The 23,459-nt window shown below is 43.4% G+C and overlaps 1 protein-coding gene and 1 pseudogene across 1 annotated transcript; both read right to left on the bottom strand.

The window, feature by feature from the left end:
- Positions 1 to 7,715: 7,715 nt before the first annotated feature.
- Positions 7,716 to 18,699, bottom strand: LOC112673150 (putative protein SSX6). The gene is made up of 8 exons (XM_025468780.2): positions 18,567 to 18,699; positions 17,196 to 17,330; positions 16,450 to 16,564; positions 15,986 to 16,084; positions 13,304 to 13,353; positions 9,766 to 9,901; positions 8,730 to 8,834; positions 7,716 to 8,253 (listed from the first exon to the last, which is right to left on the bottom strand). The coding sequence occupies exons 2-7, from the start codon at positions 17,262 to 17,264 to the stop codon at positions 8,734 to 8,736; spliced, it is 570 nt and encodes a 189-aa protein (XP_025324565.1). The 5' UTR covers positions 17,265 to 17,330; positions 18,567 to 18,699; the 3' UTR covers positions 7,716 to 8,253; positions 8,730 to 8,733.
- A 442-nt stretch (positions 18,700 to 19,141) lies between these two features.
- On the bottom strand, positions 19,142 to 20,239 carry LOC112673279 (E3 ubiquitin-protein ligase RNF138-like; annotated as a pseudogene).
- Between the last annotated feature and the right edge of the window lie 3,220 nt (positions 20,240 to 23,459).

The raw sequence follows: 23,459 nt of genomic DNA, 5'->3' as shown, positions 1-23,459 counted from the left end.
AAAAAGGGCAAATAATAGGATTGGGGGTAGAAGTAAGAGATGCAGGCTGGCTGGGTCCAGGGACCTAGAGAGGGTCCCACCGGACCATCCAAGAGGATCCGTGGCTTCACACAGGAATAGAAATGAGGAATTGAAGAGGAAGTGAGAGCAGAGTTTATTGAATAGTATAAGTGACAGAATACAGCAGGCAGAGTGAGAGACTAGAAAGGAAAGGAGAGAGGGGGAGAGAGTCTCATCTTGGCTTGGGGTCTGAAGTTTCCTTTTTTTTTTTTTTAAAGGAAGAGATTTTATTTTTTAAGTAAATTCTACCCCCAGCGCAGGGCTCAAACTCACAACCCTGAGACCAAGAGTTGTGTGCTATACCAAGTGAGCCAGCCAGGTGCCTAGCTGCAGTCTGAGGTTTTTATCAAGGATGGTGGTCTGGTGTCTGTAAATGTCCTCTCAGGGACCCAGGAACTCATCAAAACAAGGACCAGTGCTCAGGTGTCCTCCATAAGTCACTTATGCCCTGGAGCCAGGGGTCTTAGCATCAAGGTGTCTAAGTCAGTGGTCTGGAAAATGGACATGATGGCTTGCCCTGTCACTCCTAAGATGTTATCTATTGTGCTAAAAGACTCCAAAGAAATCATTAACTCCATGACCTTTACAAGAAGGCCATATACTATCTGTTCTATAAGGCGTGTTGTGTCTATTTTGACCTCAAACTTTCTAGTTTGGTTCTTCTTTCCAGTTTCTCATGGCTCAGGTGGAAGACCCTAGGACAAAGCATCCCCTGACAGAAACTGAAAGTACCCCCTCAAGCAAGGACTGCCCTGAGCCAGCAAGACCCCCCAAATGACTGACCCCAAGACAATGATCAATTTGACCTTTACTGCTTACCCACCCACTTTTACCCCAGATTTTCCTTATGGAAACCTGGAAGTGTTTTCTGGCAATTTGGAGGCAGTTTTTTTTTAAAGATTTTATTTATTTATTCATGAGAGACACACAGAGAGAGGCAGAGACATAAGCAGAGGGAGAGGCAGGCTTCCTGCAGGGAGCCCGATGCGGGACTCGGGACTCGATCCCAGGACCCTGGGATCACTACCTGAGCTGAAGGCGGACTTTGAACCACTGAGCCACCCCGGTGCCCCTGGAGGCAGTCTTTGAGACACTAGTCCACAGTTTTCCCGGTGAAATAAATTCCTTTATTTCCCCACCCCTCGATTCTCTGCCTTTGGATTTTGTCAGTGGCTAGTGGCCAAACCTGTTCTGTTTGGGACCCCTGGAGCCTGGTGCTCTTGCACTCCCACACCCCAGCTATAGAACCAGTAGTAGAATAGCTTAAGGGTGATATGTTTTGGGGGGAGGGGAAGGTGGCTTAGGTGATTTTTGCAATGAATTGCTCAGCTCTGTAAAATATATACTTCCTTCACCACCAGTCTTCTCTATGAAATCTGCAATAAATTGCCCTTTTATAATGATGTTGCCTCGTGAAATGAATTTTCTTTTCAGAGAATAAAACATGGAGTCCTGTTTTAACATTGGTGCAAAGGAGCCTACAGAGAGCCTGGGGGCATGAACAGGTCTCAGAGGACCCAAGCCTGCCAAGTGAAGAAGCCCAGGCTGGCCTGCTTGAGGATTAGACCATGGGAAGCAAAGAAAGACTTCTGCTAGCTGAGGCCTCTATCAACCTGCCAGCTGACTGCAATTGTATTAATCATCCCAGGCAAGACCGGTGAAAGAACCACTTGGCTCAACCTGAAGAGCTGACCCATAAAATCGTGAGCAAATAAAATGTTTGTTGTTATAAGGCACACAAAACAAAACAAACCCCCGCAAAACCATACCCCAAAGGAACCTACATATAGCCAGTCTACAAAATATTATATACAATAATTTTTTTATTTTGTTAAGTAGGCTTCATGCCTGATGTGGGGCTTGAACTCATGACCCTAAGATTTAGAGTTGCATGCTCTACTGACTTAGACAGCCAGGCACCCCATATATACAATAACTGATGGGTTTCTGTATACCAACAATAACCATTTAGAGAATAAAATGGAGGAAAATCACATTCATATAGTGACAAAAATATAGAACGTATCTAAAAACAGATGATTGGAGGAGGAAGGCAAAATAGAGCCTGTACATCTATCTCCCATCCCACCCAACTTCTATTGATTTGGGAAGAAAACTGTTTTTAAGGATAAGTTTTTTTTTTAAAGTAAACTCTACCCCCAATATAGGACTTGAACTCATAACCCCAAGATCAAGAGTTGCATGTTCTATCAACTGAACCAGCCAGGAGCCCCAAGGATAAATTTTTTTTAAGATTTTATTTATTTGGCACAGAAAGACAGAGACAGCGTGTGCACACAAGCAGGTGGAGGGGGCAGGCACAGGGAGAGGGAAAAGTAGGCTCCCCACTGAACAGAGGGCCTGACATGGGGCTCTGGGGCTCAATCCCAGGACCCCCAGATCATTACCTGAGCTGGAGGCAGACACTTAACCTTTTGAGCCACCCAGGAGCCCCAGGTGAGTTGATTAAAAAGCTCATTTGTAGGGATCCCTGGGAGGCTCAGTGGTTTAGCGCCTGCCTTCGGCCCAGGGTGTGATCCTGGAGACCTGGGATCGAGTCCCACATCAGGCTCCCTGCATGGAGCCTGCTTCTCCCTCTGCCTCTCTCTCTCTCTCAGAATAAAATCTTTATTAAAAAAAGCTCATTTGTAGATTCCCCTCCAAATGCTACATACATTGGCTGGCAACAGGCACTTCCTCCTCTAAGGTGAAGCTCCAAGAATTGTTCATTAAAGAAAGTGAACAGGGCATGCCTGGGTGACTCAGTGGTTGAGCGTCTGCCTTTGGCTCAGATGGTAATCCCAGGGTGCTGGGATTGAGTCCCACATGAGGATCCCTTCATGGACCCTGCTTCTCCCTCTGCCTGTGTCTCTCATGAATAAATAAAATCTTAAAAAAAAAAAAAACATTTGACCATGTAGTAGGCCCAAATACAATCTGGAGAAAACCATGCCCCCCAGCCCCACCAAATGTAGAAAAATGCAAAAGACATTTGCTGAACACAATAAAATGGAAAAAAAAAGGTTTCCACTAGGAAGGGGAAAACACCCTTTAAAGATGATCTGAAGATGGCTGCTTGAGCAAACTTGTCTACCTCCCCACTGCTCTACTGAAATGACAGAAGAAAAAAATGTATGCAGTACCATAAAACAAGAAAGGGTGCCATTTGGGGAGCAGGAATTGTGAAGAATTCCTTAAAAAGAGAAAGTAGGGATCCCTGGATGGCGCAGCGGTTTGGTGCCTGCCTTTGGCCCAGGGCGCGATCCTGGAGACCCGGGATCGAATCCCACGTCGGGCTCCCGGTGCATGGAGCCTGCTTCTCCCTCTGCCTGTGTCTCTGCCTTTCTCTCTCTCACTGTGTGCCTATCATAAATGAATAAAAATTAAAAAAAAAAGAGAGAGAGAAAGCTCAGATGAGATCTGCAAGGGTGAAGGGAACTAGAAGCCAGAATGACCAGGAGGAAACAACTAAGAGGATGAGTATATCCAGAGAAACTTCAAACAGAGGGTAAATGGATGAAAAAGCAAGAACTACGGGGGTGTTTGAGTGGCTCAGTGGTTGAGCATTTGCCTTTGGCTTAGGTTGTGATCCCAGGGTCCTGGGATTGAGTCCCACATTAGGCTTTCTGTAGTAAGCCTGCTTCTCCCTCTGCCTATGTCTCTGCCTCTCTCTCTGTATCTCTCATGAATAAATGAAATAAAATCTTAAATAAAAGCAAGAACTACAATTACAACTAAAGGGCTAGGTGGGCCTTCAACACCCTTATACTGGGCAGATGGCATGCTAATGACCATGAACTCCCTACCTCCTACATGGGAAAGTCCCCTAGGGTGTGTGTAGGGAATGCTGAGAAAGAAGTATATTAGAGCCTGGGGTACCTTTGGCCCCTCACAATAATAATGAAGAAGAGAAATGCATTTGTAGAGAAGGGACCATTTTTTTTACAATGCTTTATTATTTTTTTATATATAAATTTATATTTTATTGGTGTTCAATTTGCCAACATATAGAATAATACCCAGTGCTCATCCCTCAAGTGCCTCCCTCAGTGCCCGTCACCCAGTCACCCCCACCCCCTGCCCACCTCCCCTTCCACCACCCCTAGTTCATTTCCTAGAGTTAGGAGTCTCTCATGTTCTGTCTCCCTTTCTGATATTTCCCACTCATTTTTTCTCCTTTCCCCTTTATTCCCTTTCACTATTTTTTTATAGATCTTGAATACTAGCTCTTTATCTGATATGTCATTTACAAATAGTTTCTCCCATTCTGTAGATTGTCTTTTAGTTTTGTGACTATTTCTTTTGCTGTGCAGAAGCTTCATGAAGTCCCAATAATTCATTTGTACTTTTGTTTTCTTGCCTTCATAGATGTATCTAGCAAGAAGCTACCGTGGCCAAGTTCAAAAGGGGTGTTGCCTGTGCTCTCCTCTAGAATTCTGATGGACTCTTATCTTACATTTAGAGCTTTCATGCATTTTGAGTTGATCTTTGTGTATGCTGTAAGAGAGTAGTCTAGTTTCATTCTTCTGCACATGCCAGTTCATAATGGACTTCCGGCACCATTTATTGAAGAGACTGTCTTTTTTCCAGTGGATATTCTGTCCTGCTTAGTTGAATACTAGTTGACCATAGAGTTGAGGGTCCATTTCTGGGTTGTCTATTCTTTTTTTTAATAATAAATTTATTTTTTATTGGTGTTCAATTTGCCAACATACAGAATAACACCCAGTGCTCATCCTGTCAAGTGCCCCCCTCAGTGCCCGTGACCCATTCACCCCCACCCCCCTCCCTCCTCCTCTACCACCCCTAGTTCGTTTCCCAGAGTTAGGAGTCTTCATGATACAGTCAACAAAACTAAAAGACAACCTACAGAATGGGAGAAGATATTTGCAAATGACCTATCAGATAAAGGGCTAGTTTCCAAGATCTATAAAGAACTTATTAAACTCAACAGCAAAGAAACAAACAATCCAATCATGAAATGGGCAAAAGACATGAACAGAAATCTCACAGAGGAAGACATCGACATGGCCAACACGCACATGAGAAAATGCTCTGCATCACCTGCCATCAGGGAAATACAAATCAAAACCACAATGAGATACCACCTCACACCAGTGAGAATGAGGAAAATTAACAAGGCAGGAAACAACAAATGTTGGAGAGGATGCGGAGAAAAGGGAACCCTCTTACACTGTTGGTGGGAATGTGAACTGGTACAGCCCCTCTGGAAAACTGTGTGGAGGTTCCTCAAAGAGTTAAAAATAGATCTGCCCTACGACCCAGCAATTGCACAGTTGGGGATTTACCCCAAAGATTCAGATGCAATGAAACGCCAGGACACCTGCACCCGATGTTTCTAGCAGCAATGTCCACAATAGCCAAACTGTGGAAGGAGCCTCGGTGTCCATCAAAAGATGAATGGATAAAGAAGATGTGGTTTATATATACAATGGATTTTTTTACAATGCTTTAAAGTAATTTCTACACTCAACATGGGGCTTGAACTCACAACCCCGAGATTAAAAGTCACATGTTCCACCAACTGAACCAGCCAGGCACCCCAAGAGGGGATAATTTTTAGTCTATCTGTTCCATGGCCTGTCATCCCAAAGCAAAGAGGAATACTCAGCATGTCCTACCTGCTTACAGAGTCTGAATCAGGTGCCCTACAGCAAAACCTTCATGTATTGTATGATTATAACCATTCAGATAAAACTGCAAAACATGGGATCCCTGGGTGGCGCAGCGGTTTAGCGCCTGCCTTTGGCCCAGGGCGCGATCCTGGAGATCCAGGATCGAATCCCACGTCGGGCTCCCGGTGCATGGAGCCTGCTTCTCCCTCTGCCTGTGTCTCTGCCTCTCTCTCTCTGTGTGTGCCTATCATAAAAAAAAAAACAAAAAAAAAACCTGCAAAACACAGAAAATGTTGTCCAAAGCATCACTGGCCTAATTCACTGACTCAAAAACTATGTTCCCACAAGTACATGTGTCTCCTTAAGGGAGAATAGATCTCATCTTTTTAATTGAGGTAAAATTGGTATATAACATTATATAAAGTTTCTGGTGTACAATATTATAACTCAGTATCTATATATCCTACAAAATGATCACCACCAGAAGTCTAGTTACGTTGCCATACAATTGACCTCCTTTACCCATTTCGCCCAGCCCCGCTATGCCCTTCCCCTCTGGTAACCATTAGTTTATTCTCTATGAGTTAGTTTTTGCATTGTTTGTTTGGTTTATTTAGATTCCAGGTATGAGTGAAATCATATGCTATTTGTCTTTCTCTGTCTTGTTTCACTTAACATTATATCCTCAAGGCCATCCAAGTTGTCCTCTACCCTGAGACTTGGGACAGAACCTGAAGCTTAATCAAGTCCTCTCCCCTCAATACACACCTGTCTTTCTTTTTTAAAAAAGATTTTATTTATTTATTCATGAGAGACACAGAAAGAGAAGCAGAGACATAGGCAGAGGGAGAAGCAGGCTCCCTGTGGAGAGCCTGATGCAGGACTCAATCCCAGGACCTGGGGATCATGACCTGAGTCAAAGGTAGACTCTCAATCACTGAGCCATCCAGGCATCCCCACACCTGTTCTCCTTAATGTCTCTGAAGTCAGAGTTCCAAACCCATCCCTTCCCACACATGCAAGCTTCAGGAACTCTGGCAATAAATCTGACATCTGTCTGTTTCTGTTTATCTATAATCTCTCTCTCTCTCTCTCTCTACATATACATATGTATATACAAATATATATATATATATCTGTAAAATACAGGATTAATATTAATTGCACTTTCTGTGGTTATTAGAGAAGATGGCCTGAGAAGACTGCAGTGAACCAGACCTCCTTCATTCCTGTAGACGGTGCTCCTGGCCTGGAATGCAGAGTCCTAGATTTGGGACCATCCTACCCAGAGGTGTGACCTCAAGTGACAAGACAATATTCTCAAAGAAGCAGGTAAACAGTGATACCCCTGCTACACATTCCCTAGGAGCTGACTCTGTAGGGAGGGTCACCCCTGTGAATAAGGCTGTACCATGGGGAACACGCTGGTCAGAGTTCATTTGTGTGTCCATATTTGTCTACTCCCCTGTCTCCTCTCACAGACTTCTAAATGGACCATCTGAGCTCCTGACCCTGGAGATCTTACAAAGAGCAAAGGCCAAGGTGTCCAACCAGCACCCACTCCACGATTGGGGTATACAGTGTCCATCAAAATGAAAACTGGAGGGGCATCCCGGATGGCTCAGCGGTTTAGCACTGCCTTCAGCCCAGGGTGTGATCCTGGAGACCCGGGATCAAGTCCCACGTCAGGCTTTCTGCAAGGAGCTTGCTTCTCCCTCTCCCTGTGTCTGCCTCTCTCTCTGTGTGTGTCTTTCATGAATAAATAAATAAAATCTTTAAAAAAAATGAAAACGGAAAACATCCCCCATTAGAATGTCAGCTCCACACGGGCTCAGACATTTGTCTGCCTTGTTCCCTGAGGTTTTTCCAGAACCTAGGACACTGCTTGGTACACAGTACATGTTCAGTAGGTGTTTGTTGAATGAATGAACTCTTTGACATAACAATTCCACTTCTAAGACTGTATGCTAAGGAAACACACATATGCACAGGGCTCTGTGCACAAGAATGAGATGAGCAAACAGCTGAAACTTATGTTTATTAATTATCAATGACTGATGAAATGTAAATGAATAATGGAGGTTTGTACCACAGAGCACCTGCTGAACAGGAACAAGATGAAGGGTACTTGTCTGGGGTGTGCTGGTAGCAGGCAAAAGCAGGTGGGAGATACTTACAGTGGTACTGTGTATGTGTGTGTGTGTGTGTGTGTAAATACAGAGAAAAACATGTGCAAACAACCAGAACCGCTCCCAGTAATCACATCAGCAAAAGAGGGTAGTGCTGTTCTGGGCATAGAATAGCTGACAATACTTGTTTTCTAAGTTAAGTGCATGGATATACAAAAAGAAATATGCATTAAGTATATGTCTTGCTCATTAACAAAACTCTAATATCTAACAGAATATTTGGCAGATAGTAAGAAAAATCACGCTTAACTTTTCACTATTGTGAACTCTTGCTTGCTATACACCTGATGACTAGGAGTTCACAGCCATGCCCATGTTCCTGAAAGGCCACCAGGTTCTGCTTCTTATCATGGGCACTTGTCACATCCCTGAGGTTGAGGCAAGGAAAGAGAAGGAAAATAAGTGGCGGTGAGCTCCGATTAACCGATAAATCAATACCGAACTCCTCATCCAGACCTACAAGACCCCGAGCACTCTGGTTCTGCCCTACCTCATGATCTGCAAGCACCTCCCACTGCTCCTCAAAGAGAACCTTATGCTCATGCCACAGTGACTCCCTTACCTGTACTATGGGTTTCTAGGCTAGAGGAAGGTGTGCCCTACACATCGGGAGCTGACCTGGGGTTTGGGAGCCCACAGCATTCTAGGTAGGGAGGATCCCTGTCTATACAGAGCATGGAGCAGAAAGAGCATGGGAAACCTCATCATTTAGCCTCAAAACTGCACCTCAAGAGACTAGGAGAAAGTAATGATTTGGGGGAATAAGTGACAAGATGTGATGCCAGTACCATAATGGAAAAGTACATTTTGCAGGTGTGTGGGTATGGACTGAAGGGTCACTTACAGAGTTAGTCCTCTTCCTCAGGATCACTGATCTCTTCATACACTACTAGGTTCTTCCTCTCCCGCAGTCTGTAGGCCCAAATACTATTCTTCCCTCTCTTGGGTCCTATGGTAGAGTAGAGGTGGTAAGTGGGGGATGGATGGGTTGGGTAGTGTTAGTCTCTGTTTTGTCAGATAAGGAGATGCCTCCTCCCTTTTTAGTGCCCACAGGCATTTAACAGTCTGCTTTCCACATCTTCTTGCTCAGAGAGGCTGAGATGTTAGACCTCCACCAATACACATCAAATGCCAGTTAGAATTTTAGCTGCTGGCTCCTCCCATTGTCAGGTTTAGATTCCCAACCTCTTTACTTACCAGAACATTCATTCAGACCTTCATTCATTCAACCTATGTTTGTTAAGCGCATATTGTGTGTCAGGCATTGAGTTGAGGGCTGGGAATACATCTGTGAGTCAGATACGTTCCCAGGTTATCACAGATGGAATTGCTTGACGACCTTTCAGGTGGTCAGGCTTTCTAGATCTAACACCTTTGAACAGTTTGTGAACTATGATTCTTTACTTCCATTTTCTAGACTAGGAATCTGGAGTTCAGAGATTTTAGAAGACTTGCCTAGAATCACTTGGCTTTTATATCAATGACCATTCAAATTGGTGACTCTGGAAGTCATGTTCTTTTTTTTTAAAAGATTTTATTTATGTATTCGAGAGAGAGAGAGTGAACGAGCGAGCGCATGAGTTGAGGGAGGGGCAGAGGGAGAGGGAGAAGCAGGCTCTCTGCTAAGCAAGGAGTCCAATGTGGGGCTCGATCCCGGGATTCCAGGATCATGACCTGTGCGCAAGGCAGACACTCAACTGACTGAGGCACCCAAGCGCCCCTGTAAGTCATGTTCTAACATCCCAGCTGGAGCTGGGTGAGCTCCTCAGTCTGGTCTGGCCACAAGCCTGTCCAGGATCCATCCCCCATACTTAGACCACATACTTAACACAGCCAGAAAAGGCAGAGGAGTTGTTCCCACATAGCTATCCATCTCTTACCTGGTATTATCTCACTCTGTTGATCAGAGGTACTTGCTTTTCCAGGGAGGCACAGCACTTTCTGAGCCTGCTCAAATCCAGGTGTTATTGGTATTGGGTCTGAATCCTCTTCTTCCTTCACCGTTTTGAGCATCACCTTTTTAATGTGAAGGTCACATATAAACAATATCAATGGCATTTTCTAGTGCTTTAGAGCTTACAAAGTGTCTTCACATGCAGTACCTTGAGTAATGCCCTCAACAACTCGGGGAGATCATTATTTACCTAAATTATGAGCAACGTTAGAACAAAAGGGAATGGCCTAAATGAAGGGTGTTTCCAGGACTAGAATGTTTGTCTTCACCTTCTTTCCAGGCAGTCTTGCAAACAGCAAAATGCTCCATGTAAATGAAGTGTGGTATACAGAAGATTTGGGGAAGAATAGCATTCTAAGAATCCATGTAATCTGTGGAAGAAAGGAGGGGGTTCTCTAAAATATAAGGGATCACATGGAAGCTAGTAGAGAGCTGCTGGGAGAGTAAATGTATGAATTCACAGAGGGGACAGAACACTGCTGGAAAATGGTACAGGGGAGATGAGTACAGGGGAGAGGAAAGGAATGGTTCACAGAGATGAATAGATACAGCAAAGAAAGCAGCGCCAACCCTGAATAGCGAGGGGAATATTTATTTATTTATTTATTTATTTATTTATTTATTTATTTATTTATTTTGCGAGGGGAATATTTAAAAAGAAAACCATAGCTGGGGGCATCACAATGCCAGATTTCAGGTTGTACTACAAAGCTGTGGTCATCAAGACAGTGTGGTACTGGCATAAAAACAGACACATAGATCAATAGAACAGAATAGAGAATCCAAAAGTGGACCCTCAACTTTATGGTCAACTAATATTCGACAAAGGAGGAAAGACTATCCACTGGAAGAAAGACAGTCTCTTCAATAAATGGTGCTGGGAAAATTGGACAGCCACATGCAGAAGAATGAAACTGGACCATTCTCTTACCCCATACACAAAGATAAACTCAAAATGGATGAAAGATCTAAATGTGAGACAAGATTCCCTCAAAATCCTAGAGGAGAACACAGGCAACACCCTTTTTGAACTTGGCCACAGCAACTTCTTGCAAGATACATCCATGAAGGCAAGAGAAACAAAAGCAAAAATAAACTATTGGGACTTCATCAAGATAAGAAGCTTCTGCACAGCAAAAGAAACAGTCAACAAAACTAAAAGACAACCTACAGAATGGGAGAAGATATTTGCAAATGACGTATCAGATAAAGGGCTAGTTTCCAAGATCTATAAAGAACTTATTCAACGCAACAGCAAAGAAACAAACAATCCAATCATGAAATGGGCAAAAGACATGAACAGAAATCTCAGAGGAAGACATCGACATGGCCAACAAGCACATGGGAAAATGCTCCGCATCACTTGCCATCAGGGAAATACAAATCAAAACCACAATGAGATACCACCTCACACCAGTGAGAATGGGGAAAATTAACAAGACAGGAAACCACAAATGTTGGAGAGGATGCGGAGAAAAGGGAACCCTCTTGCACTGTTGGTGGAAATGTGAACTGGTGCAGCCCCTCTGGAAAACTGTGTGGAGATTCCCCAAAGAGTTAAAAATAGATCTGCCCTATGACCCAGCAATTGCACTGTTGGGGATTTACCCCAAAGATACAGATGCAGTGAAACACCAGGACACCTGCACCCCGATGTTTCTAGCAGCAATGTCCACAATAGCTAAACTGTGGAAGGAGCCTCGGTATCCATCGAAAGATGAATGGATAAAGAAGCTGTGGTCTATGTATACAATGGAATATTACTCAGCCATTAGACACTACAAATACCCACCATTTGCTTCGACCTGGATGGAACTGGAGGGGATTGTGCTGAGTGAAATAAGTCAATCGGGGAAGGACAAACATTATACGGTCTCATTCATTTGGGGAATATAAAAAATAGTGAAAGGGAATAAAGGGGAAAGGAGAAAAAATGAGTGGGAAATATCAGAAAGGGAGACAGAACATGAGAGACTCCTAAGTCTGGGAAATGAACAAGGGGTGGGGAAGGGAAGTAGGTGGGGGGTTGGGGTGACTGGGTGATGGGCACTGAGGGGGGCACTTGGAGGGATGAGCACTGGGTGTTATGCTATATGTTGGCAAATTGAAATCCAATTAAAAAAATAAATTAAAAAAATAAATTTAAAAAAAAGTGCCAGATGTCACATCCTGTCCTACCCTGGCAAGAATGTTTAATGTGGAATTAGGCAAAATGGTTCCTGTACCAATATTGCTGCTGTAGGGGTGCATCACTGGCCAACAATCTTTTATTTTATTATATTTTTTGTTAAAGATTTTATTTATTTCTGAGAGAGAGAGAGAGAGAGAGGCAGAGACACAGAGGGAGAAACAGGCTCCATGCAGGGAGCCCAACATGAGACTCGATCCCAGGATCATGTGATCCAGGATCACGCTCTTGGCTGAAGGCGGCGCCAAACTGCTGAGCCACCAGTTTGACCAACAATCTTAAGCTACCTTTCATTCAGTCTCCTCATTTATGAAACAGTGAACAACAAAAGAAAGCTAAGTCAAAGTACAACTTTTCAATGTGCTAATTAATGAAAATGAATACTTTGTCTTATGATTGTTCTTTGAATGGTCTCAATGGTCTCCACGCTGGCAATCCAACTTCCAGAGCCCTTTACCTTCCAGAGTTTCATCTACAATTGCAGAATCACTTAGTCAATAAAAAATTTGGGCACCTTAGAGGGTCCCCCTGGGCTGGGGACTGAGGCTTCACAGATGCCTCAGGTGCAGACAAGACTGGAAAGGAGCTCACGGTAGGGAGGGGCTGACAGCCCAGGTCATTTCCAAGCCACGTGAGACTGGCCCTGCCACAGAGCAGAAGGGAGCTGGTACTTCTGTTGCAAGAGTGGGTGTCTAAATGAAAACATCAGCAGCTTCTGTGGGGTAAAGCCCTTTTGGGGGGGAACCCTTGAACTTCATACACACATGAAAAGGTTCATGAGCTGGAAAATCATTTCTGGCTTTTCTTAATTGTCCTGTGATTCATTAACAGTGTCTAGCAAGAACAATAACCCCCTTAAAAAAAGAAATGTTTAAAATGTACAGATTATTACCATTGCCACTGTGGTCTCAGGCAAATTACTTAAAATCTCTGTACCACAATACCCTCATCTTTATGATTAGTTATTATTATTATTATCCTCATTATCTGGGAATACTGATAGGAAAATGTCATAGAAGTTTTCTGAAGGATTAAAGAAATTAATCCTTGTGAATTGCTTAAAATAATATCGGATATCACCATGAAAACAAAAGAAGTATCAGCTACCACAATTGCTACTCATTAAGCTATTGATGATGCTACATCAGGAATTGTGATAAAGGGATCAGGAAAGGGAGGCAGTGAGGGCCAGGGTATATTCAATATTCTCCCACTCTTACCAATATTCACATCCGTGGAGAAACAGTCTGTTTTTTTAGATTTGGGAGATACTCACCTTCTGGTGTTTTCTCTTTTTCACATTGGAAACCTCCTGAAGAGGTTCATCTAAAAAAAAGTGATAAATGGTAATTTTACTTTGTTGGCAAATATTCCCAAACTCCAGAGACTCATATAGTATCAGGGAATTCTGCAGGAAAGGGTTATGAGTCCACTCATTATCCAGAAGTTATTTTGAGACTGGCTTTTGAATTATCTTTATTTTTTATTTTATTTTTTTAAAAGATTTTATTTATTCATGAGAGACACAGAGACACAGGCAGAGGGAGAAGCAGGCTCCATGCAGGGAGCCTGATGTGAGACTTGATCCCAGGTCTCCAGGATCACACCCTGGGTTGAAGGCAGGCGCTAAACCGCTGAGCCACCCAGGCATCCCCTTGAATTATCTTTAAATCATGGTTTATTCATTTATTTGTGGTGCCATTCATACTTTCCTTTTGATGATTTATAAAATGTGAACCAAACCCCATCACTGCCTCATCCTATTCTAGTATATATTTCTTCTTCCCCCTAAAGAAATTAAACTGATTGAATTAATTAAATTAAATTGATTGCTTTCACTTAAAGTTATGTGGCAACAAAAATCACTATCCACTTAAGCCAGGTTAATTTTATAGCATGCCAATTAAACTTCAACAAAGCCATCAAGTGTATGAGGAACCCTGGATGATTTAGCCCAGTGAATCTGAAATGTTTCTAGAATAAAGTTACTCCTTTAGTGTCAGAAACTTTGTAGATTCTCAAGCACTAGATTTTCAGCCCTCTCAGTCATTTTGGGAGCCTGTGGAATCTGGCCTATTTTCCTAGAGAGTCATAGGTCTATTGGAGACAGTTTGAAAATTCTGACTCTGCTTACCACTGTGCTGTCAGAGCAGAAGAGAAGTGAATACATCTCATCCCTTTATAGTGAGTACACACACGATCAAATACACAAAGATTTCTAGAATCTGCTACCTTTTTCACCATATGTTACCTCTGCTCACTGATAAGGAGAAAAGCTCCATGTGTAGAGGATCACTTTCTCAGACCCTCTCCCAGGCTCAACAGATAGAATCAGGTTTGATTAGGAGCAAGAAGACTATTTGGTTTTGGTAAAACAGGAAAATAGCTGTTTCACTTCATAATATATTAATCACTCTTTCTTAAGATATTTATCCAATACCTTTACCCTATTATGAAATTGAGCCTGGAAGTTTTTTGTGGATTTATACCTTTTTAATTTCAATGTTATTTTTAAAAAATATTTTATTTACTTATTTGAGAGAGAGAGAAAGCACGGGCTAGCACAAGCAGGGCGAGGGAGAGGGATAACCAGACTCTGTGCTGAGCGTGGAGCCCAATGTGGGGCTAGATCCCATGCCTGGGTGGCTCAGTGGTTGTGTCTGCCTTTGGCTCAGGTCGTGATCCCCAGATTGTGGGAATCATGACTCAAGGATCATAATAAATATATATAAATAAACAAATATTTATTCATGAGACACAGAAAGAGAGGCAAAGAAACAGGCAGGCAGAGGGAGAACAATGCTCCATGCAGAGAGCCCCATGTGGGACCCGATCCCGGGACTCCAGGATCACGCCCTGAGCCAAAGGCAGACGTTCAACCGACTGAGCCACCCAGGCACCCCTACATTTTTTAAAGAAGTAGTTTCTGTGACCAACTTGAATTCATAACCCTGAGATCAAGAGTCACATGCTTTACTGACAGCCAGGTGCTCCACATGGATTTACGCTTAAATTAAATTTTAAAAAATATTTACATATTTATATTTGTTAGAGAGAGAAAGAGAGAGTGCACACAGAGGGAGAGGGAGAAGGAGAGAGAGAGAAGCAGACTCCCCGCCAAGCAGGGAGCCTGATACGAGGCTTGATCCCAGGATTCCGGGGTCAAGACGAACCAAATGCAGATGCTTAACCCATTAAGCTACCTAAATGCCCCAAATTAAATTTTTCTTAATTGTCCTGTGATTCATTAACAGAGTGTAGCAAGAACAATAACTCCTTTAAAAAAAGAAATGTTTCGGGCACCCCAGGTGGCTCAGCAGTTTAGCCTGCCTTCAGCCCAGGGCGTGATCCTGGAGACCCGGGATTGAGTCCCATGTCAGGCTCCCTGCATGGAGCCTGCTTCTCCCTCTGCCTGTGTCTCTGCCCCTCTGTGTGTGTGTGTGTGTGTGTGTCTCATGAATAAATAAATAAAATCTTAAAAAAATAACAAAGAAATGTTTCAAATGTACAGAAAATTATGGAGAATAATATTGGAAACGCATGCCTATTTACCACTGAGTCTAGTCAGAACTTACCATATACCACAGCTACTTCAGATTATTTTTAGATCTTTATTCAAAATATAACACTATAAACAAGTCACAGCTGAAGCCATCTGTGCAGTCCTCTCTGATCCCTGACCTCCTTCCTTATGCACTCCTGAATTTGATGGGTTTTATTCTCATTCAGGTTTTTATACATTTACCATTTACTTATTATCCATAAAAATATATACTCTTGTTTTGCATGCTTTAGGATTTTATATGAATGGCCTCTGACCATACTTAACCTACATCCAACTTTTCTCACTCAGCCACGATGCTTTGGAGGTAACAAACTCTGAGACTCCTTCCCAAGAACTGGACCCCAAAGCAGCTGGGCTTCAGGAGACTCTCCCCAGGCCCTTCCTTCCACTCACTCTGATTCCTGTGGTTCTCATTTTCATCAGAATCATGCCTCTTGGATTTTATGGCACGTTTTTTAGGACACATGAAGGCTGGGAGGGTGGCCCTGAGACCTAGAAAGAAGCAAAAATATCTGTTCCTTAAGAGACAGCCCAAGAGGAGGAATGCAAGATAGAATCCTGGGAGGCAGCAGAGGCAGGCAAGCTTATGAGCTAGGGGATTCCAAACAAGGGTAAGCAGAAGAGAAACATGCAAGATCTAGGTCTGAGCATCTTTGTGGCCACTCCAGGCCCGCAGTCCTGCACAGAATATAAAACAGCAGAGCGTCCCAAAGCTGCCCTAGGATCCCACCCCCCACCCCCGCACAAAAGGAAGGTGTGGGACACTTGCTGCAGCCTAGGAAGAAGCCATGGCATGTAAAGGGACTGAGGTATGGTCACGTGTTCACAGGCTTGTCTGCACCCAAACTTTCTGTTACCTAGACCAGTCATGGTGTCATAGTTTCTCTTCATGTACACATAGGTGATTTTATCTGAGTAGCCAAGCTTTGCCCATTCTTCCTTAGAGAAGTATTTGGAAATATCCTTGAAAGCCTGGGAAAGAAAAATAAATAAACCTTAGCAGCAAGTCAGCTAAACATGTCTGATCATCAGCTGAGGTCTCTTTCTCTGCTACAGGTCCATGTTGGATCTGTGAACTGGGGCTAATAATCCCTCCTGGTTAATGTCAAGGCTAACGGAGAGAACATGGATAGGGGTGCCTGAGTGTCTGTCTTTGGCTAAGGGCCTGATCCCGGATCCTGGATCTGGGGATCGAGGCTCACATCGGAACTCCCTACAGGGAGTCTGCTTCTCCCTCTGCCTGTATCTCTGCCTTTTTCTCTGTGTCTCTCATGAATAAATAAATAAAATCTTAAAAAAAAAAGAACATAGGTAACATTCCCTACCCTCTCCTCAGGCATGCAGTAGATGCTTAATTAATGCTGGTAGCATGCTCTTTCACTTTCTAGAATGGAGTGAGAGTCACCAAATGCAGTGCAAGGTCACAGACCTATTGTCTCCAGAGATGTTAGGTGAGGATAGAGTGAAGGTGGGAAGCTCCTGAGGCTCTGGATTTCCCCGACACCCTGATCCCTTTCCCCAGTGCCTCTGACCTCACCTCCTCAGAAATCTAGTCCCTCTAGTGTCCCCTGGGCCATCCCTCTACCCCCTCCAGATCCCTTACCTTGCATTTCTTCTCTGATTTCTGGGTATCCTCCCTGGAGCTCTTTGCAAAGGAGCTGTCTTTATTCATGGTGCTGGGAATGGTCTGATCTCGAAAGGACAGAACCTAATCTCTCTAGCCACAATGCCAAAGATCCTGAGGAAGGGAGAAAGCACTGAAGGTAGGTTATATCCAGTTAATCACCTGGAATCAAGGTTCTACTTTTCTCCATCCTGGGTTTATCTGTTCCTGAGAAAGGATGGGGGGGGGGGTGTGTGACAAAAAAAAAACAAATAGAGGGTGAGAGATCTATGAAAGAAAGTATTGATTAGGGACAGCAGGTTTTCTGTAAGCATGATCAAGGCAGCCTTGAGTCTTTGAGAGAAGGTTGGCTACTGTTAGTAGTTTGCCTGAAGTTTGGCTTATACTGAAGGAAAGATATTAAGATCCTTATTGGGGAAACAGTGAAGTGAACAAGTAGTTTTATGGAGGGGGTGACTTTTGAGGCAGAAGGGTGGGGAGATAAGTCTCATAGATTTGTCTCTGAAAAATGGGTTTGGGTTTTCAGGCAGAGGGATGTGGGGTTTTGCTCTGTTGAAAAGAAACAAGGATTGCTAATATAGAGTGGATTTAGAACCCATTACTAGGTTATTTGAAAATTATTAGCGTGAAGAGAACTGGAATTTCCAACTACGGGATTAGCCATCACTTCGGCTGAGAATGTGGAGAGTTTCAATTTTTATTTATTTTTATTTTTTTTATGATAGTCACAGAGAGAGAGAGACAGAGAGAGAGAGAGAGAGAGAGGCAGAGACACAGGCAGAGGGAGAAGCAGGCTCCATACACCGGGAGCCCGACGTGGGATTCGATCCCGGGTCTCCAGGATCGTACCCTGGGCCAAAGGCAGGCGCCAAACCGCTGTGCCACCCAGGGATCCCTGTGGAGAGTTTCAATGCAGCAATCTGGTGCTCCCCAACTGATGGCATTGGGAATCTCTTAGGGAGAGGAAATTTAGGGGTCTCTGACGCCAAGAAAGTTTCTGCTTTATCCTAGAGTTGGTGATAAAAGAGTCACTTAGGCAGCGTCTATTTTCTTCGGTTAAAGAAACCTAGGGACCTCTAGCTGATTTGGGGGTTTCTCAGGCCAAGGTGAGTTCTTTTTCCCTGAGGAAGAGCAATTAGAAAAAGTCTCACGGACCGAAAATAGTTTTAGTTTTATCTTAGCCTGAGAGCAATCGCTCCGAAAAGCTTTAAGTCATTTCTCCGTCCTAAGGATCTGGAGGCTGCTGGAAGGTACAGAAAGAACTAAACCAACTGAGTGAGCTGGAGAGGTTCCTCACATTTTACTAGCCTACCTTTAACTTGTTTAAGAGGATCTAATGAGAAAGCTTACCTCAGGGTTGAAGCGGTGGTGGCAAAGAATCGCTCCACGAGATGATATCCCACAATTCCACTGCCCAGCGATAATCAACCAATCAGAACAGTTAATGAACTTGAACTGACCAATCAGGGGTTAGGGAAGTAGGCGGGGCAAGTGAGTCGAGAACGGGGTCTCTAAATCCAGCTCCAGGGACAGGACCGTCTTTTCAAAGGGGGTTGGTTTTCCCGCCTGAAGCGGGACTGTGCTCTGCCAGACTTGGCCCCTCCAGATGCCATAGGCTCATTGGTGCGCATGCTCAGATTCTCCTGTTCCTTTATGTATCTAGCTACTTTCTGCTCTGCATTTGTTATTTAGTTTTAACAAATGGTAAATATGAGGCCACCACCTCAAATCCTTGCTATCAGTCTCCAATTTCCTCAGATATGGGGTTTTTAGGACCTCTCTAGTGACTTAAGAATTTTAAACTTTTTTTAGACTGAATTACTTTTGTTAATATACACGTCAAGTTATTGAAACAGTGACTTCATATAGTTGTCCCATTAAAGATAGCACTTTCAGGTACGAAGGTACAGAAATGTCTACAGTCTTCATATGTTTACTTGAAAAGATCTTTCAATAGCAGTCTGATATTGGGTTTCCCTCTCTAAATGAAGATTAACAAATTATCCGTAATCAAACTGATGTCTTTGATTAGATGACTAACAAAATTTCTAGTAATTTGGCTAGGAGCTTCCCAACAAAGAGACACACAAATAGGACGCATCACAGGAACTATCTGAAATAGGAGTTATCTGATCATTGTTGCAGTGATTCCATAAATGTTAAGTAAAAATTGATCCTGGACAAAAGGAACACTTAAAGGTTGTATGCCAGGATAACTGGGTATCTCAGTGGTTAAGCATCTATCTGCCTTTGGCTCAGGTCGTGGTTCCAGGGTCCTGGGATCGAGTTCTGCATCAGCTTCCCTGAAGAAAGCCTGCTTCTCCCTCTATGTCTCTGCCTCTCTCTTGTGTGTCTCTCGTGAATAAGTAAATAAATTTTAAAAAAAAGTCAGATGCCCAGAAAAACTTGTATTTTCTTTACAAGTCTCTGTGTTCTCAGAGATGAGTGTTTTATTACTGTTCCCTACTTAATCTTGAGAGATCTCAAAGTTTGGAATGAGAGAGGAAACATAGTATTCATCTTGATACTTCTTTTTTTTAAGATTTTATTTATTTATTCATGAGAAACACAGGAAGAGGGAGAGGCAGAGACACAGGTAGAGGGAGAAGCAGGCTCCATGCAGGGAGCCAGACATGGGACTCGATCCTGGGTCTCCAGGATCATACCCTGGGCCAAAGGTGGTGCTAAACTGCTGAGTCACCTGGGCTGCCCCTTAACAAGATTTATAATGAAGCCTCAAATAATAGAATTTAGTCTGTTTTGCACAGCATTTACAGCTACCAGAAAACTTCCTCACAATAGTTTCAAAGTCTAAGGCTTATTCAGGACAGTCTCTCTCTCTTCTAGTCACATTTCCATAACATAGGGGGTAACATATCTTGCTTTCTCTTGTTACAGTCAGAAAACATTTTTTATAGAAGATGTGTTGATAAGCCATGGCTGCATGGCAGTTTTGAGCACCTCTAATAGGTGGGCCAGTAGAAATCATCTTTGGTGTAGGATGTGTAAAGCTCCTCAGTCATGGTGAGGGATGGAGGATCAAGGCAATGGTGGTGGTGGTGGGTGTGTCAGTGGTGGCCTGCCCAACTCCCCATGTAAACTCAGTGGGGGAGGGGAATCATTTCATTTTAAACTTTATTTTTTTCCCCATTTTTGATATGGGCTTTTAAAAAATGCACTTTTCTGGGACGCCTGGCTGGCGCAGTGGTTGAGCATCTGCCTTTGGCTCAGGGTGTAATCCCGGAGTCCCAGGATCTAGTCCCACATTGGGGTCCTGGCAGGAAGCCTACTTCTCCCTCTGCCTATGTCTCTGCCTCTCTCTGTGTGTCTCTTGTGAATAACTTTTTTTTTTTTTTAAAAATGCACCTTTTCTAGAAACCCAATAACCAGGAACAAGTCTTACCCCTTAATAGTAATATTTACAATAGTATTAAAAAGAGTGTCCATGTAATTACAGTTTGCTGTGTACCTCAGGGGCTTCAGAAGTTACTTTCTCCAGGAATTCTCTCCTCCTCCCCACCATGAGTGCCTCCAATGAGTCCCCAATTCCCCTGTGCTTTCAATCCACAGCCCTGAAGTTGTTCTCGCTAAGTTGTTCTTTCCAGAATGACAGAGCTCTCTTAGGATAGGGACAGGGCAATGACCCTTGTTGCTGGCACAAAGGCCTTTATGCACATCATCCCATGTAATTTTCAGAACCTCACCTTGAATTAAGTACTGTTATCCCCATTGTGCAGATGTTGAGACTGAGGCTCAGAGGGTTAAGCAACCTGATTAAGGTCACATAATCAGTGGGTGGCAGAGCTAGAATTCACTCCCAAGTTGAATTGAGTCCAAAGTTTGTGTTTTTTTAATATATTCTTTTTTAAAGGATTTTATTTATTTATTCATGAGAGACACAGAGAGAGAGGCAGAGACATAGGCAGAGGCAGAAGCAGGCTCCCTGGGGAGCCTGATGCGGGTGAGACTCGATCCCAGGACCCCGGGATCATGACCTGAGCTGAAGGCAGACACTCAGCTGCTGAGCCACCCAGGCACCCCAAAGTCTGTTTTAATTACTCTTTTTTTTTTGTCTCAAATATCTGTTGGTTGCCGAATGAATAAATGCATCTTAAAACTCCAAAGGACCTTCAACATAATCTCCATAATCTTTTAAAATCACCGAAATTTCCTTTGGCTGTTGTAAGAAATTATCAAAAATTTTGTGCCATAAAACAACAGAAATTAATTTTATCATATTTCTGGAGGCTAGAAATCTAAAATTATTTTCTTTGGACTGAATTCAGGGTGTCAGCAGGGCTGTACTTCTTTCAGCTGCTCTAGGAGAGAATCTGCTGCTTGCTATTGCAGCTTCTGGTGGCTGTCAGCATTCTTTGGCTGTGGCTGCATCATTCTAATCTCTGCCTCCATGGTCACGTCACATCCCCCCTTCTGTTGGTGTCAAATTTCCCTCTGCTTCCCTCTGTTAAGGACACCTGTGATACATTTAGGATCCACCCAAATAATCCAGGATAATCTCCCTATATCAATATCTTTAACTTAATCACACCGGCAGTCTTTTTTTGTTATTGTTGTAAGATAACACACATAAATTCCAGGAAATAGAATATCTTTGGGAGGGGTGGAATTATTCACTCTCCTGTAATCTGCCCTCTGGTCCCCTAAGATTCATGTCTACTCCACATGTACTATATCACCATATGCCCAAATTTCTCAATATATTGCAATATGAACTCAAGGCCAAAATCTCATTTAATACATATTTTTAAAGATTTTATTTATTTGAGAGAGAGAGAGAGAAAGAGCAGAGGAAAGACAGAGGGACAAGCCGACTCTCTACTGAGTAGGGAGCCTCATATGGGTCTCAATTCCAGCACCCTGAGATCATGGCCTGAACTGAAGGCAGATGTTTCACTGACTGAGCCACTCAGGTGCCCCTCTCATTTAATATTATCAGCTCAAAAAATGCCAAATCTCATCACCTAAAATAGGTAAGGATTAAACTCTGGATACGATCCATTCTGGGTCAAAATTCCTCTTTGGACTTGTACACTAGAAATCAAATTATATAAAAAAAGAAATCAAGTTATCACTCTTAGAGGGAAAGATGGCTGAGTAGAAATATCCTGAATTTACCTCCTCCCGGAGACATACCTGTGACTACATTTGCAGCAGGTCTTTCAGAAAATGACTTGGAGACTAGCAGAAAATTATTCCACAGCCAAAGATATGAAGAAAAAGTCACATCAAGAAGGGTAGGAAAGGCAGGATGCATCCTGGTTGGGAACCAAAGTCCTGGTGTAACAACTCATAAGTGGAAGAAATATCACGGGCATTAAGGTCCTCTGTGAGGAACAAGGGATTCAAGCCCCACATTAAGTACCCCTAGCCCTGAGGATCTGCACTAGGAAAATGAGCCTCCATAAAATTTGGCTTTGAAAATCAGTGAGGCTTAACTCTGGGAGGGCTGGTGGGCTATAGGAAACCAAGGCTCCATTCTTTTTTTTAAGAATTTATTTATTTATTCATGAGAGACACACAGAGAGAGAGCCAGAGACACAGGCAGAGGGAGAAGCAGGCTCCATGCAGGAAGCCCGATGTAGTACTCTATCCAGGGACTCTAGGGTCACGCCCTGGACCAAAGACAGGCACTCAATGGCTGAGCCACCCAGGCGTCCAGCCAAGGCTCCATTCTTATAAGGCTCACACAATCTTTTTTTTTTAATATTTTATTTATTTATGAGAGAGAGGCAGAGAGAGAAGCAGGTTCCATGCAGGGAGCCCGACATGGGACTGGATCCTGGGTCTCCAGGATCACACCCTGGGCTGAAGGTAAACCACTAAGCCACCGGGGCTTCCCCAGGCTCACACAATCTTACTTGCTTTGACACCTAGCAGAGAGGCAGCAGTTTGCAAAGTACCTGGGCCACACGTGGAGATTGATCGACTAAAAGGGCATGCGCTGGAGGCTAGAGATCTGTAGGAAATTTTTCCTGAAACGGAAGGGCTTGCATTTTTCTTGCCTTCTTTCAGCCTCCAGCTGGGCAAATGCTGGCAGGTACTAGTTCTGACATTCACCATCTACTTTGCTAGCACCACTTGCCCTACCTGACTTCCCTGCAGCCCCATTCTGCACAACATGCCCATCTCAGCAGTCACTCCTCCAAAGCAGCTTCTGCTCTACCACACCCTGTGGACAGCCTCAGTTGGGACTGTTACCCCTCCAAAGTGACTCCTGTGACA

This window comes from Canis lupus, chromosome X, assembly GCF_003254725.2.
Source record: "Canis lupus dingo isolate Sandy chromosome X, ASM325472v2, whole genome shotgun sequence".
NCBI lineage: Eukaryota > Metazoa > Chordata > Mammalia > Carnivora > Canidae > Canis > Canis lupus.
Note: the sequence above shows the minus strand (reverse complement) of the source record. Positions and strands in the feature narration are given on the sequence as shown.